Source organism: Erpetoichthys calabaricus, chromosome 10, assembly GCF_900747795.2.
Source record: "Erpetoichthys calabaricus chromosome 10, fErpCal1.3, whole genome shotgun sequence".
In the NCBI taxonomy this organism is placed as follows: Eukaryota; Metazoa; Chordata; class Cladistia; order Polypteriformes; family Polypteridae; genus Erpetoichthys; species Erpetoichthys calabaricus.
In genome coordinates, this window is record NC_041403.2 from 78,026,951 (window position 1) to 78,044,541 (window position 17,591).

At 37.9% G+C, this 17,591-nt stretch overlaps 1 protein-coding gene across 2 annotated transcripts in view; it reads right to left on the reverse strand.

Moving 5' to 3' along the window:
* Nucleotides 1-17,591, reverse strand: part of kdm4aa (lysine (K)-specific demethylase 4A, genome duplicate a) — a 91,481-nt gene that overhangs the window by 60,067 nt on the left and 13,823 nt on the right. For both annotated transcript variants that reach the window (XM_051933241.1, XM_028811487.2), the window contains exon 3: nt 1,621-1,796. In XM_051933241.1, the coding sequence (XP_051789201.1) occupies nt 1,621-1,796 (176 nt within the window). The remainder of the gene's footprint in view (nt 1-1,620; nt 1,797-17,591) is intronic.

The window sequence follows — 17,591 nt, forward strand, 5'->3', positions numbered from 1 at the left end:
GGGCAGAAAAACAAACATCCACAAAAAATCCCCAGAATGTATTGTTTGCTTTCATCTACTAGGTGGCCACAATAAATAATTATGACTAATATATTAAGTCCTGCACAGTTCAGGCATACACCTTTTATGTGTCATGGCATAAAATATCAGGTATATTGTTGAAGGCTCAGATTGTGCCCTGTCAGATATGGATTTTGAACTGTCAGAAGAAACATACAACAAACATCCTGCTGAAATATCGCCAGGCATCAATGACAGCATTTTTACAAATTCCAGAGACTGATCCCTGGATGCACTCATGGTTTCAAGGTATTAATACAAAACAAAAAAAGGGGGTTCTGATAAATATAACTGACCATGACCAAGCTGATAAGCTCAAACTCTTTTTTTACCCCCTAGAGAGTGCTTTTGAACTGCCACGATGGGGGAAAAAATTGAACCCCAAAAATTGATGATCAACCTAGCAACACAATACATGATATTTTAAAATAAATCTTTGAAGATAGGTGTTCTATCTTGAATATTCCAGAAGGTTTATTAACATTCCCAACCCCCATAGAACATGGTTAAATAATTGTCCAGTAATGTGTCTTTAGCATTGAGATTTTAAAATATTTCTTAGGATTAAAGCACAAAACGGCACCCAATAACCTGGTAAAAATGGCACATGCCCAACTTACGAGCAAGCAGATGCTACATGTCTTATCTACTAATAAAAGCTAGTGTCTGTGTTTGTGTCTTTCCATTGCTCTGGTCCCTCAAGAAGAGGGCAAAAGAAGTTGAGACACAAGAGAATACTGAGTAAAGGAGTTGGAGGAATACTGAGAGTTGCCTTCAAATAGAGGAAGTATCCACACCAACATGAATAATGTTTTCACAGTGGGTAATATGGGCCCATCTACGATTGGTGGTAGGCAAAAGTGGACAGAAGGCAAACAAGACACCTCAAAATGACATTGTCAGAGAAGCAGGCTTTACAGAAATTCTGTATGGTCTTAGAGAGCGAGCACTGGACAAGAGTATTTGACACACATGAGGATACAAAGGAAAAGCTTATGAGGAACACTGAAGGTACACATAGGACAAGCGATATTAAAAATGTTTAAATGTATTTAAGGCGGAGTTGCATTGACTCTAAAGTAAATTATGTTTTATTGTGTATTTGATTGAGCAGTATGTTGTTGTAATGTTCTGCTTTCCAAAAAAGTTCAATTTCACGTGAACGTGTTTTCTCCTTGTGCACAGCTCTCATTTTCTAGAAGTACTTGCCAAAAGATTTTTGCCTGTGTCAGCATGACTATCTTGTGTATATTGTGTGTTGCAATCTCCCTTGGAATTAACTAACTTTCAACAGATACTACAGCCCCTACTTTGTTTGTGTGCACACAATTTTAACATGTAATGTGCACACATCTTTTCTAATCTGAATAACCTGTAGCCTTTTATACCCAGAAATGTGCCTGTAAGTTTTATAGCTAGAGGTGTCAACTTTGATAAAATGGCAAGAATGATTTAGCAGGAGCTTGACAAAATACAATTAATATAGTTGGATGAAAGAGGACACTGAAATATAAAATACAAGAACTAACACAACTTAAATAGAGAACTAAACTTACTTACTTGTCACTGTTTGCAATCTTCCGGAATTCTCTTACTGTCATTGGCTTCTTTTGAATGTTATACTGTGTAAAAAGACCAGATTGTCCTGTAACAACTTGCTGAATTGGAGCTGGAATTACCAACTCATCAATATCATCATAACATTTCCTTGGTTTCCAATCCTTAGGGGGGACAATCTGCCAAGAACCATATTATAATATAATTAGTTTGTCTGGAAGAAATGCCAACTTGCCACAGTTAAAAGTACTTATTTAAATAAAAACATGCACAATTAAGAACTAGATACCTTTGGTAAATAGACTATAAATGCAAAGATATTTCACTTTCTTTCTAGTGACTGGGCTGATCAAAACAACTACTGTATCATTTTCAGCCAAAAGCAAAAGATGTCAACATTGCTAAACATCAGATACCAAAAATGTAACATATTTAACAGTACTTTTGGGAAAAATTAAAAATACCTTCAAGGAGGTTATTATTAGGTTTAACCATATGTAAGTCAAAGAAAGGTGAAAAAAGCATTACAATGTATTCCTTTAACTCGGAAATGGAAATAAAAAAAAATTATAATCTGAGACACAAAATAATACCTATAAAATTATACAGGAATATAAGTCTATTCCTAAAATTCTACTCCGACTTACACTAAGAGACCCAGGCATTAACTCGCACTCGAATGCACAGATAAAAATTTCATAATTTTAACTTTAGAGTTGGGAATAGTTAACGGAGTATAATTATCACAGTCAAAAATGGAATGAGCAAATAATGATTCAGAAGGCCCTATTCAAGCAATTTAAAAATAATTCAGTTGCTTACAACAATGCTACTTGAGTAATGAGTGGCAATATTCCTAAACCAATGTAAAAATTCCTAAGATAGGACAGGATGAGAAGGAACATTCAATAAGCAACAAAACTTCGGCATCAGAAGAACTGCTGCAGCTAGATGAACAAATGTGGAGAAGAGTTCTGAAAAGTATGGTATTAAAATAATGTGACATCCATGGCTGTGTTGAACAGCAAAAAAAAAAAAAAATAATAATTACTGTACAAGTATCCATTCAACTATCACATCGGGATAATCTAAAGTTAAATGGTTTTATAATGATCACACTACTGTTCAAATAATTAAACTATTTATTGGTTATCTACAATTATGCTAATGTTCACGTGATAAGTCAAGGACTCATAGTACTCCTTATTATACTGTCAGCATGTCAACATTCTTTATATTTAAAAGCAGGAAGTAAACAGCCATAAATGAACTGTTTGTTCCTAAAAAATAAGAATGTGCCACAGGGATAAGTAAGGTAAGCATTAAAACGAAACATTCCTAAATAAATTCTACATGAAACATTTAAAACAACTCTTCAACAATGATACTATATTAGCAAGGCTTGCAAAAAAATGCATTCTAAGCATTATTGCTGAGATATGTTACCTATTTGTGTCTGCATAATAATCACAACATTCACATGCGAGTCCAATAAAAACTGCAACTAGACCTGGCACACACCATCAACAAGGTGTTTCACATAACCAGTTCATTTAGGCACTGTCTGAGTTATCCATGCAGAGAGAGGCAAAGAAAACCCGTCCCTAGTGTTCACTGCCCGGAGTTTACAGGTTTTCCTGGTGGCTTTCCACAGTGTTCTCCGGTTTCCTTCCAAAGACATGCAGATTTGGGGATTTGGTAATGCTAAAATGACGCTAGTGTATGTGTGTGCTTGTATTCACCTTGCGATGAGCTGATGCCCCATCCAGGGATTGTTTTTCTGCCTTGCACCTGATGCATGCTGGAATGGGCACATCCCTGGATTGATGGAAGTAATCATTAAACATCCATCCTTTTCAGAGATATTGTGGGAAGGTGTCCTCAGAATTTAATGGGCGTTTCAGACAATTCACAACACAGGGAAGTCAAATGTTTTCTCTCTGTGATAATATCTCGCACTGTCACCTGGTGGAATCTTACAGATTTATGTAAAGTATGCGCTCAAGTATAAACAGTATTCCGCTTGTGCAGCAGAAGCATCCGCAGGATCACACGTAGCATGGAGTATAAAGCCAGCCTTATTCTTTTTGGTCCAGTACTTACCCTTATAACTTACCCACACACTTTAAAAAACAATTTAACTTCTATCCAATTGCTGTAAAAACTGTACTTTTTAAAATGTGATTTTTGCAGTCTGCTCTGTTTAGTCATGGGACAAGGCCTACTGACTGGAAAAGTTTTTGAGCTGCATCATGTAAACATACATGGATGCACACACAGAGGCAAATGGAAGTGCATGAGTGCACACAAACAAAAATTTTTTTAAGTGAAGATAGCTGATAATTTGTTTACCCCAACAGAAAATATGCATGACGATAAAGAATAAGCATAGGTGCCAGTGTCAAGTTGCCTTGGAGCTCAAGAACTCCCCAAATTTAATTCCATGTTCTACTGACTTAAAAACACTTAGTTGATTTGCAATTGAAAAAGTCTTCAAACTCAACTCACAGGAAGGCCCACTCAGGTCTACTAGTATTACACATTGTTAACAATTCTGTTTACTCTTCTGTGGTGGAGAAAACCAATTGTCACATGCATCTCAATTCCCTGTCGTGAACACAATCTGACTTTTATATGGAATTCTGAATGAACTGGAAAATGTGCACAGTACAAAACATTTAAGATGATGGTACAATGGGAATAATTAAACAAATAATACACTGCAACCTCAGATATCGTTTTTGAAAAAAAATGAATAATACAAAATACAAAGTAGATATTTACACAATAAATTAACTAAATAAATCCACATATACACACACGTAACCTATATCACTTAACACAGCTTGCATTAATCCTTATCAATCAGATCGAGCCAAGCACCAGACTCAGGTTCAAAGGTAATCTTTCTTTCTGCCATGATTTGATAAGAAATGACCACTTAAATAAATTAAAAAAAAAAAAAAAAAAAGTACACAATCACTTGTGATCGGCTTATCAAATCACATACTGAAAAAGCATTTAGTGGAAAAAAACATCATCCACGTAAGTTAAAAATCAAGATGCAAGGAGAGTCAATTTACAACTGCGCTGAATCTTTAGGTGTCTTGTGATTGCCATGCTGCACACTGTGATGCAAACATAATTAGGTTATGACATTTAGCTAATGAGAGCTTACTGCAGCAAAAATAACAAAGCAGGGCAAAAAGAAAGAAAACATGGATAAGTCTTTTGTGAGGCTAAACTGCATTTTAATTACCACAACTCAGATAGACACAAATAATACTGCAGAATTTATAGATTCAGGCAAAAACAATACAAGCAAAGAAACACCCTCCCAGAGTGCAGCAGTGAAGCTTTAAAACTGGAGAGAAAGAATGTGGTAGGATCCAATACATGGATTTCATGCTTCTTCAGGCTATCACAGAAGTGCACCTGTGAAATGTGCACTCCCAATGTGAAAAGTTGGCTTCTATTGCCACAACAGACCTGTAAAGGTCAATGTGAACAGAGGCATTAACACACATATCTAGGCAGCTTGTTTACGTCATTTGACTCAAAGGGTTTACTTTCAAATTAAAATATTATTTAAGTTGTTCATTTAATTGAATTTTCTGTTCATTTTACTCTACAAGCACTTATTATTTACACAAATAAACAAATTAATGTACTTAGATATAGATTATTGTAATGAACAATTGGTTGTGTTGTATTGTAAAATCTTCCACTGGGTGATTTCTCTCGGTATCACTGAAGTGTTTTACATGGAAGTACTGTATGGATCATTCATTCAATACTGCTTTTTGTTTTTGTTTTTCTACTACTCCACTTATACTTCACTTTCCATTGTATGTACCGAATTCAACACCTTGCCTGGCTTCCTGGCAACCAATTCTATCAGTCAATAAACACTGTGCAATCTCTCTCTCTCTGTGACTGTTTTAAATAAGACAAATACAAAGCACTTAATTCATTACTTACTAACCACAGATCATAATACATGTACGTATTATATTATGTAAGTAACACAGTATACCCCATTACTGATACATAAACATTGAATAAATCACAAAAAAGAAAGCTACAAACATTGCCATTTTTATTCCAGATTATAGTGTTTTAGCTATATGAAATGGATGGATAAGGGCTTATGCTACACAAAGTGTGACTTCTGGTGTGATATATATATTGTAGCAGTTGAGGTTCTGATCCACCTCTCGAACCCTCAGGTACAACTCCAAACACCAGGTGAAAGTCCAAGACTTCTTTATTTTTGGTTAATTACGTGCACAAAGCACCCTCCACTCCACACTACTCATATAAACACCAATCAATCACAATACTCTCCTCCGCTCCCAGACACTTAGCCACCCTACCTCCCAGCTCAGCTCAGTGTACTGGGCTTTCCCAAAGTCTTTTTATATATATATATATATATATATATATATATATATATACTAGCAAAACACCCGCGCTTCGCAGCGGAGAAGTAGTGTGTTGAAGAGGTTATGTAAACATATATATACATAAATATATATATATATATATACATATCTACATATACACACATATATATATATATATATATACACAGTAATCCCTCCTCCATCGCGGGGGTTGCGTTCCAGAGCCACCCGCGAAATAGGAAAATCCGCGAAGTAGAAACCATATGTTTATATGGTTATTTTTAGAATGTCATGCTTGGGTCACAGATTTGCGCAGAAACACAGGAGGTTGTAGAGAGACAGGAACGTTATTCAAACACTACAAACAAACATTTGTCTCTTTTTCAAAAGTTTAAACTGTGCTCCATGACAAGACAGAGATGACAGTTCTGTCTCACAATTAAAAGAATGCAAACATATCTTCCTTTTCAAAGGAGTGCGCGTCAGGAGACAGAGAACAAAGCAAGCAGTCAAAAAAAAAAATCAATAGGGCTTTTTGGCTTTTAAGTATGCGAAGCACCGCCGGTACAAAGCTGTTGAAGGCGGCAGCTCACACCCCCTCTGTCAGGAGCAGGAAGAGAGAGAGAGAGCGAGCCACAGAAAAACAAAGTCAAAAATCAATACATGCCCTTTGAGCTTTTAAGTATGCGAAGCACCGTGCAGCATGTCCTTCAGGAAGCAGCTGCACACAGGCCCCCTGCTCACACCCCCCCTACGTCAGCGCAAGAGAGAGAGAGAGAGAGAGAAAGTAAGTTGGGTAGCTTCTCAGCCATCTGCCAATAGCGTCCCTTGTATGAAATCAACTGGGCAAACCAACTGAGGAAGCATGTACCAGAAATTAAAAGACCCATTGTCCGCAGAAACCCACGAAGCAGCGAAAAATCCGCGATATATATTTAAATATGCTTACATATAAAATCCGCGATGGAGTGAAGCCGCGAAAGGCGAAGCGCGATATAGCGAGGGATCACTGTATATATACATATATACTGTATATATACATATACACATCCACATATATATATACATATATCTTGTCACGCTTGGGTCACAGATTTGCACAGAGACACAGGAGGTTATAGTAAAGAAAGGAACTTTATTCAAAACACTGCAAACAAACATTTGTCTCTTTTCAAAAGTTTAAACGTGCTCCTCCATGACAATTCAGAGATGACAGTTTCCCCAGGAGGAGAGAATGTCTGGGAGAGAGGTAAGGAGAAGCAAGAAATCAGTTTTAAGCAACTGAGAGAAGCCCGTACAGGCTTTTTGACAAGGCGGAGTACTGCGCGGGAGGCAGATTACGCGACAGAGCCGGCCAGAAGGGAAAGGAGAAATGTGAAGGTAGTCTGTCTATGTTTCCTAGGGGTTTCCTAGGGTTTTTCCCAGGGGCATCTGTGTCTTTTTGGGGGTACGATTAGCTTCGCAGCTCACAATATATACACATATCAACATACATATACACATACATATATATATATATATATATATATATATATATATATATATATATATATATATATACACACATACAGACACATATATTCATATACATATTTACATATCTACATATATATATATATATATATATATATATATATATATATATACATACATATATACATACAAACACATACATAGATATATATAAACATACATACACATACATATATCTATCTATATATATATATATATATCTATATCTAAATCCCCACGAAGTACTACTTTTAAATTTTTATTAAGAAGAAAAGAAAACCTTTTTAAATTGAGGGAAAATATACCAATAACAATTTGTTAAGGATCTGTTTTTTTGTTAAGCTGCCTTTACACAGCCTCTCCGCTGTTTTATAAACGAACGCCATATAAGGCCGTCCTTTCTCCTAGCTTAGCGGTTCTGTATTCTTTTATTGTTCGTTTATAAAGATTGTTATAGTTATTGTGTAGCTATTTGAGACTCACTGTTCTGTTCAGGTACCCATTTCCTTTATGTAGTCCGCGGATTCTCTGCTATTTTTTGTTCGTTTATTACGATTATAGTTATTTATTGATTCCCTTCTTTAGCTGACTGCCTGCTCATATAAGGCGCTTTGCTGTTTTTTTGTGAAGCAGCCTTAACACAGCTTTTCCGCTGTTTTATAAACGAATGCCATATAAGGTCTTCCTTTTCCTTGCTTTGCCAAGGAAGAAGCCTTTTTATTTAATCCACGGGTTCTTCGCTTTTTTTTTTTCTTCTTTTTTTTACGATTGTTATAGTTCTGTTTGTATACCACGTTGTCAGTTCAGCACTCCGGTTGTAATATGACGAAGCCTTGCAAGCTTACTGTTAAGAATGCAACGTATAGTTGTACAGGAGAAAAGCAATCTTGCCTCAAATCAATGGCAACCTTTTGTTGGTCTATGAACTTAATTTAAACTTTAGGTTTACACGGTGCTTTGTTTCCGAAGTACCTGCACTCATGAAAATGTCTGTATACGTCAGTCGCTCAAATCCCCGCGCTTCGCACCAGCGAAGTACTGCTTTTAAATTTTTATTAAGAAGAAAAGAAAACCTTTTTAAATTGAGGGAAAATATACCAATAACAATTTGTTAAGGATCTGTTTTTTTGTGAAGCTGCCTTCACACAGCCTCTCCGAAGGTAATCTTTCAGTGTTTTTTGAGGAGCGGCCGTATCCTCTAGGGGTGCGAACAGCCCCCGTGCTCACAATATATTTGAGGAGTTTTATTTAATAGGTAATACGCGCTCTAGTTGGGTAGCTTCTCAGCCATCTGCCAATAGCGTCCCTTGTATGAAATCAACTGGGCAAACCAACTGAGGAAGCATGTACCAGAAATTAAATGACCCATTGTCCGCAGAAATCCGCGAACCAGCAAAAAATCCGCGATATATATTTAAATATGCTTACATATAAAATCCGCGATAGAGTGAAGCTGCGAAAGTCGAAGCGTGATATAGCGAGGGATTACTGTACACACACACACACACACACATATATATATATATATATATATATATATATATCTATATATATATATACACACACAAATAAACATATACACACACACATATATATTTCAGTAATTCCATTCAAAAAGTGAAACTTGTATATTACATTCATTCATTACACACAGACTGATGTTTAATCAAATGTTTATTTCTTTTAATTTTGATGATTATAACTGACAACTAATGAAAGTCCCAAATTCAGTATCTCGGAAAATTAGAATATTGTGAAAAGGTTCAATATTGAAGACACCTGGTGCCACACTCTAATCAGCTAATTAACTCAAAACACCTGCAAAAGCCTTTAAATGGTCTCTCAGTCTAGTTCTGTAGGCTACACAATCATGGGGAAGACTGCTGACTTGACAGTTGTCCAAAAGACGACCATTGACACGTTGCACAAGGAGGGCAAGACACAAAAGGCCATTGCTAAAGAGGCTGGCTGTTCACAGAGCTCTGTGTCCAAGCACATTAATAGAGAGGCGAAGGGAAGTACAAGATGTGGTAGAAAAAAAGTGTACAAGCAATAGGCACTGCACCGCACCCTGGAGAGGATTGTGAAACAAAACCCTTTCAAAAATGTGGGGGAGATTCACAAAGAGTGGACTGCAGCTGGAGTCAGTGCTTCAAGAACCACCACGCACAGACGTATGCAAGACATGGGTTTCAGCTGTCGCATTCCTTGTGTCAAGCCACTCTTGAACAAGAGACAGCGTCAGAAGCGTCTCGCCTTTGGACTGCTGCTGAGTGGTCCAAAGTTATGTTCTCTGATGAAAGTAAATTTTGCATTTCCTTTGGAAATCAAGGTCCCAGAGTCTGGAGGAAGAGAGGAGAGGCACAGAATCCACGTTGCTTGAGGTCCAGTGTAAAGTTTCCACAGTCAGTGATGGTTTGGGGTGCCATGTCATCTGCTGGTGTTGGTCCATTGTGTTTTCTGAGGTCCAAGGTCAACGCAGCAGTCTACCAGGAAGTTTTAGAGCACTTTGTGCTTCTTGCTGCTGACGAACTTTATGGAGATGCAGATTTCATTTTCCAAAAGGACCTGGCACCTGCACACAGTGCCAAAGCTACCAGTACCTGGTTTAAGGACCATGGTATCCCTGTTCTTGATTGGCCAGCAAACTCGCCTGACCTTAACCCCATAGAAAATCTATGGGGTATTGTGAAGAGGAAGATGCAATACGCCAGACCCAACAATTCAGAAGAGCTGAAGGCCACTATCAGAGCAACATGGGCTCTCATAACACCTGAGCAGTGCCACAGACTGATCGACTCCATGCCACGCCGCATTGCTGCAGTAATCCAGGCCAAAGGAGCCCCAACTAAATATCGAGTGCTGTACATGCTCATACTTTTCATGTTCATACCTTTCAGTTGGCCAACATTTCTAAAAATCCTTTTTTGGGATTGGTCTTAATTGATATTCTAATTTTCCGAGATACTGAATTTGGGACTTTCATTAGTTGTCAGTTATAATCATCAACATTAAAAGAAATAAACATTTGAAATACATCAGTCTGTATGTAATGAATGAATCTAATATACAAGTTTCACTTTTTGAATGGAATTACTGAAATAAATCAAACTTTGTCATGATATTCTAATTTTATGACCAGCACCTGTATATAGAGATCATGAAATGTTACTGTGAAAGTAAGTGCAAACAGTAATTAGTTATCTCAGCAGTTCAGGAAATACACTGAAATGTTAGAGCATATAAAATGCACCACAGTCATAACATAGAACTCGACTGATAAAAGATAAATGCAAACAGAGCAGCACATACATCCTCCTCCTCCCATCAAGTGTCCACACCCTCACTCGTGCGGTTTCAAAAGACTTTTGTTACTTACGCTCAAGCACAGATCTCATCACAAATGGGTCATTTGTTCATTTATTTACCTTTTTTGTTTGACACAAGGTGAGCATTCAGAATTGATGGTATGGATTTCTGATACGATCAGCCATTAAAGAGTTATTAAGTAGTACAAATAAAAATAAAAGTCTTTAACAACTTTAAATATTTACAAATTCTCAATAATTGTGATCAACACAAAACACCCAAAATTAATGTTATGTTATGCAATTGTTTCCAATTCTTTCGTAGTAAAAATCAAGTTGATGTGTTGTGTTTTGAAGATACAGAGATTAAAAGGTACAACGGTCCAGTGAAAATGGCAATTTTAAGTGAGGTTGTCTCAGTTTTTATTTTTCCCCCAAATATTTATACTTAGAAATTACAAAATGTTATTAGTCTATATTTAAAGTAGTCTATAAATGAAATGACTGAAATGTTTTATAGAAACAGGTATGGCAGTTTTCTTGTGATGCTCTAACAGACACTAATTCAATTTTACATTATATTATATTACATAAATAAAACACACACACTTGGAATCCAGTTATAACAAGAAGCTCCATATAAATACTATATTTAGTTACAACGAGTATGGGGAAAATACAACAGTAAACAGTATTGTGACTGAGGCCACCAGGCGATTTGCCATGTCTAACGGCAGCGGCGCAAGAATAGCTCCACAGCTGGTTTACTGCATCTAGTAAGCAGTAAACCAAGGGCAAAGCAATAGGTTGTCCTCTGCAGGATTAAGGGTTACCATGTACCGTGCTTGTCACACAATGTTTTAACATTTAACACCAGGCTTTGATCTGCTATTCCTCATACTCTGCTTATCTGTCATCTCAAGACCGTGTCTTCCACAGCAGTGTTTCCAAGCCGCTGGTGTTCTTCTAATCTGAAGATGGAAACTAAAGCAGGACAATTGCCCATGTCACGGCTCCTAACATCTCCTATTCTGAATGAAGTCTTGAGACCATACCTGCCTGTTGAGATATGAAATTTCACAACAGACTGTCTCTCTCTTTGAGACAATCCATTTCAGGGTTTCTGAGACTTGCTGCGGAACGTTTAGGAGCAGCATTAAGTATTTTTTGCATCTCATTGTTATCTTCAGTAGCCATTTTTGGTCGAAAAACATTGTGTTCGAGATTCGTTTAACATAATGTCCTATGAAAGTCTGTCCAGGGCCACAAAAAGTATTCATTATTCATAAACTTTTGTTACTTTGGTATTTGCTATAAAAGGATTTAACCTGTGTTTGCGTGTGTGTGTGTGTGTATATATATGTACAGTATATCAGTGTTCTCCCCAGAAATTTTTTCCAGCCGGGTGGCATGGGATGGGGAAATTTGGTGGTGGGGAAAATTAAATGTGCATTGTTTTTATTAGTTAATTATTATTAATTATTTTCCAATGCTTAATATGACTTCCTTTTTTAAGGTTTGACACTTGTGCCAGAATATTTTTGTTAAATTTAAGAAATATCCAATTCAGGATTCTACAACCCTAACAAAAATTTTAAATAACAATTGATATGACATAAACCAAGAGGCACAAGTGTTGTCGCTGTCGGGAAGAAAAGGGAAAACAATGGGAAAAAAATGAAGAAAAATTTAAAAATATTCTTCAAAGCCAACTTGAATATGCAGAAGGTGTCTTCAGTTAAATATTTATTCTTCTTTTCTTCCAAGAAGCCCAGTTGTCTGCTGCTTTCCCATAATCAAAGTCCCCAGGATCTGGGCCCTCCAAGGAGATCAGCATAAGATTATTTAGCGTGCTTTGATTCATGCAATTTCTCAAATATGTCTTGATCCTTTTAAGGGCAGAAAACTCCCTTCCCCTTTCACATTCAGCTGTGCTCACTAGGATCACTAGCCCAACATGAGCTGGTTTGGCTAAATTTGGAAACGACTCTTAGAGCTCTGATGTCGTTGCCATTTTTAGAAAAATCTGTTTTGAACTGAAGTCTTTGTATGATTGACTTCAGATCATTTTTGACGCAACTGTCCATTCCTGCCTGCTACTTTCATACTTTAAAATTGGAGGGCTACCATTTTTTGGAGTAATGATCGAAAAGAATTTCAGCAGACTCACTTGAATCGTGAGTTTCTGCATTGAAAACTTTTGAAAAGCTGGAAATAATTGGCATGTCAGGGAATCTTGCATCTAGGTGCTTGACAGCTGTCTCTAGGTATTTATCATATATTGCAGTTTTGAATGATATTACATCACTCTGTGTATAAACAATGCGGAGATCTGACCATTCTTCTGCCAGACAATGATGAAGGCTTTGAAAATATCTCCCAGGAGTATCTTTCAACTCCATGATGGACAATTTTGTGGTGAGCAAAACTGGCTCAATTTTGGTAAGATTGACATCCTGCCTTTGCCAAGCCTTAGATAAGTTGGATCTCTCTGTAAGTTATTTAACAAAGATAGAGATCTTTCAATTTGACCGATTCCAGTTTGCTCTAGTACACGCTTTCTTAAAAGGTCAGCAGAAGACTCAATGTGCGTTTTACTTTTTTCATGGTCCAGCAAGTTTTCTTTTCGAATTCTTGTGCATGGCACATTTACCCAAGGTAACTCCCTCCTTGGGGGTGTTTGTTTGAATATTTCATGCACAATGAGCACCACATACCATTTTCTTTCACCATTAGTCAATCAAAATCTTTAAACCATTGTTTGTTTATGCCGGATAAGCGGTGCTTAGATTTACCAATTGACAGAGTGTGTGCTGAAAAGATTTCCTGTGATGGACCAGCTTCTACAATGTCTTTGTCTGAAATTGCCACATCAAGAGTTGACGCCACACCTTCATTAGTTTATGACATCTCTTTTCTGAAATAACTGAGCAGTGTTGTTTTCTGAACACTTTTATTACTCACGTTGGTAAAATGTTTGGAAATAATTAAAAGTACCTATGAATAAGACTTTTGAGTGGGAAAGTGGGAGCCTTTTGGATATTCAATGCACACTTGCACTACGACAGGGCAAGATATGAACAATAAAAGGAATGGCAGATGGGGTCACTTTACCAAAACCCTCAGTATGAGCAAATATAAAAACGGCAGTGGGAGTCACTTTAACAGGAACCACAGTGAGTGCTACAAGGATTTTTGCACACAGAACACACCTAATGCTTAAACAACTGTATACTGTGTATACTGTATATTGGTTTACTATGTACTGAACAAGAAGAGAGCAGCTGTATGCTACACAGACTGCACTGACACTGCGAACAGAGACGTCACTTCCTGACGCCCTTTTTCTGATATCTGGCAGGCTGATTCCACAAGTCTTTTTTTTATTTTATCAGTCCTCCTCTCGCCCACCCACCTCCACATCCTCTTTGCTTTTGAACTGCCGCTCCATCCCCGCTATTAGCATGTACAGCCCCCTCTCGAAAGCTCACCTCCCCATACTCTTTGCTTTTCAACTCCGCTCCGCCTCGTCCCCACTATTAGCTTGTTCAGCATCGAGTGATTGGCAATATCCCGCTCCGCACTTCTCCCCTCACCACTTGCTATCCTGCTTCTAAAGTATTTGCCCACCCGCCCACTCGTCCCTTGCCATCTGCCATCTGTAGATCTGCGGCTGTCATCTCACAATTGCATGCAAGATGACAGCCAGGTGCTCAACTAAATTAGCCAGGCGGAGCGCCCAGCTAAAAGACGCTAGGGAGAACTCTGTATATATGTATTATATATACACATACATATATATACACACACACACACACACACACACAAACACACAGACAGACATGCATGATTTCAAATACTTTCCTAATAAAAACTGAGATATTTATGAACACTGATTTCTGTTATGTCTCTTTGGATAAAGATGTCTGCTAAATAATCAATTACATTTTCCACTAAATTAACATTTACCACTAGAGTTTGGTATTGGCACCGATCTTACTGAATCAATTCAATTCCAATTCACAATTTTATCTTGACTAAATTACAGTGTACTGATATATTTGAAGTGACGGCTTTTTTAGAGATTACATAACAATGCATAGAGAACATTAATATAATATGACAAAATTCAGTAACACTTTATTTGAAGGGTGTCTATACAGTGACTTCATAACATAAGGCATAAGCATGGAATAACATTTAAGGTGAAATACTTGATTAGTAATTAACAGTTAACCTCAGTATTTGGAAGATGTGGAACAAAATGTTATTGCTCTATTTACAAAAAAAAAGGAAAAAAATGTTCACAGCACTGAACTCATTCAAAATTCACCATAACTTAACTAACATATGTATCACCACATCACAGTCCAGTCATACTGTATTATTGTTTTAATACAATGCAATGGCATCTACTTTATAAAACATCTACATCATCTTCCAAATTATTATAAAATAATCAGATACTGCTTCTTAAATAATAAATGATATTCAAAAACCTATTTGACTGCAAAGAAGAGATCAGTTGATCAGCTACCATGTGGGGCATCCTAAGACTTTGTAGGATTCTGTGGAAGTTGCTGGATGTCATGGCTGGCCTATACACTTGTACTGCAAGTGCTGTGCAGGGCAGAGACAGAATCCCAGTGTTTTTCCCAGTTGAATCTGGGGTTCATCAGGGGTGTGTTCTTGCTCCTACCCTGTTCAATGCTTGCATGGACTGGGTGTTGGGCAGGGTCATGGGGTCTAGGATCTTGACTTTGCCAATGATGTTTTGATCTTTGTGGAATCAACGAAGGCTCTGATCAGGGCGCTTAAGAGACAGAAGAGTCTGAGTGTCTAGGCTTGTGAGTATCCTGGATAAAAAACCAAGATCCAGGCCTTAATGACCTCTTGGGCATAGCCAACAGTAGTGTGTCTGCAGGGAGAGTGTCGACCACGTTGAAAGGTTTACTTATCTCAGCAGCGACATTCATGTCTGTGGTGACTCTTTCTATGAAGTCAGAAGATGGATTGGAGAGCATGGGGAGGTCAGGAGGTCGCTGGAAAGAGGTGTGTGGTGCTCCCAATATTTTTGCAAATGGACGAAGGCCCGTCTTTGGAGTCCTGGTGCTTCCTGTTTTGCTATATGGTTGTGAGACATGGATGCAATCCAGTGACCTTAGACGAGGACTGGTCTTCTCCAGTACAGCACCTCACAAATGGTTGCTCACAGAGTCCCTAATGAGGAACATTGCCTGCTATGCAACGTAATTCCCCGAGGATAATCTGGCTCGAAGAATCTTCATTGTTGGATCAGGCCAAGGGGATGCCCATGTAACATCTGGCTATAGTAGAGGGATAGTAATTTCCAAGGGGTGGGAATGGACCACATATCTGCCTGGATCCCAAGTTGTTTCTTTGTATGGTGGGTGCAGCAATGCACTGTACCTGTGCATGCACCTTATTCTCACCTGACCTGGGGCCTCATGTATAAATGGTGCGTACACACAAAAATATTAAGTAAGCCCATTTCCATGCTCAAATCGCGATGTATAAAACCTAAACTTGGCGTAACGCCATGCACATTTTCACAGTAGCTAAATGTTTGGTGTACACAAGTTCTCTGCTCAGTTTTGCAAACTGGCGGCACCCAGCGTCAAAGCAGTGCTACTGTTCCAGTGTGGTTTCTCTTTCTTTTTTAGATCCACATCTCTGACATGGCTTTATAAATACACTGAAATTACCCGCATATTGCTTATTAGTTTAATGCATCGGATTGTAATTAACCTGTAACAATATAATGGTCCACAGAATGGTCAAACTATTCTAAATACCATAGCTGCTTTAGCGTTGTTACTCTCACTGCACCTTCTTCTTCTTCTTCTTTCAGCTGCTCCTGTTAGGGGTTGTCACAGCGGATCATCTTTTTCCAGATTACTCTCACTGCACCACTCGGAATATTATATCACTGTATCTGTGTGGGGAATCACAGCTCTACAGCAGCTGATAGAGATTATAGGTATACAGCATCAAGCACACGCTGCCTCAGCCATGCCGTCTATTGAACTGCTCTCATACAGCAAATGCTTCAGAGTCTTTCCTCGTGGTTCAGACGCAGTTTCATCCCAAGAACTATAAATGCACTCAATCAGTCCATCAAGTGTTCCTTGTAGAACGCTTTGTACTTATTAATACAATCACCACACTGTAAACTTGCGATACAGTTATAACATTGCACAACCTGAGCCACTTAATAAAGCGTGTATTTACATACGATGACGATATCATTTTTAAGATGAAATGCAGCAAAATATGTTTATTATACAGATAAAACTAACTTCATTTAAATAACCTATATTGTTAATAATTAAACATGTGAGGACACGGTGCCGCAGCGCTAGCGAGGAGCTGGCGCACCGTTCATGGATCGTTCCTGCCTCGCGCGACACTGCAAGGATAGCTCAATAGAATAATTAAACATGTACTACGAAGAATATTTCAGTGTTCCTTTAAAGTTCTGAAGAATCAGCATTCTAAGCTTAGAGATGGCTTAATGTCTATTAGAGCTGATTGTGTGGTGATTGAGTATTTGGAGAAAGAAAAGTAAGGATTGGAATTGGGGGTTAGTACGTTTGAAAGAGACAGTATTGCTGCAATAAATTATTTCATTGAAGGTCACGCACAGCGCAGCAAGCGTCTTGCATGAGGAAGGAACAATCACTGCGCCACCGTCTTCCCATGTTTAATAACATGCTTTAACTTCTAT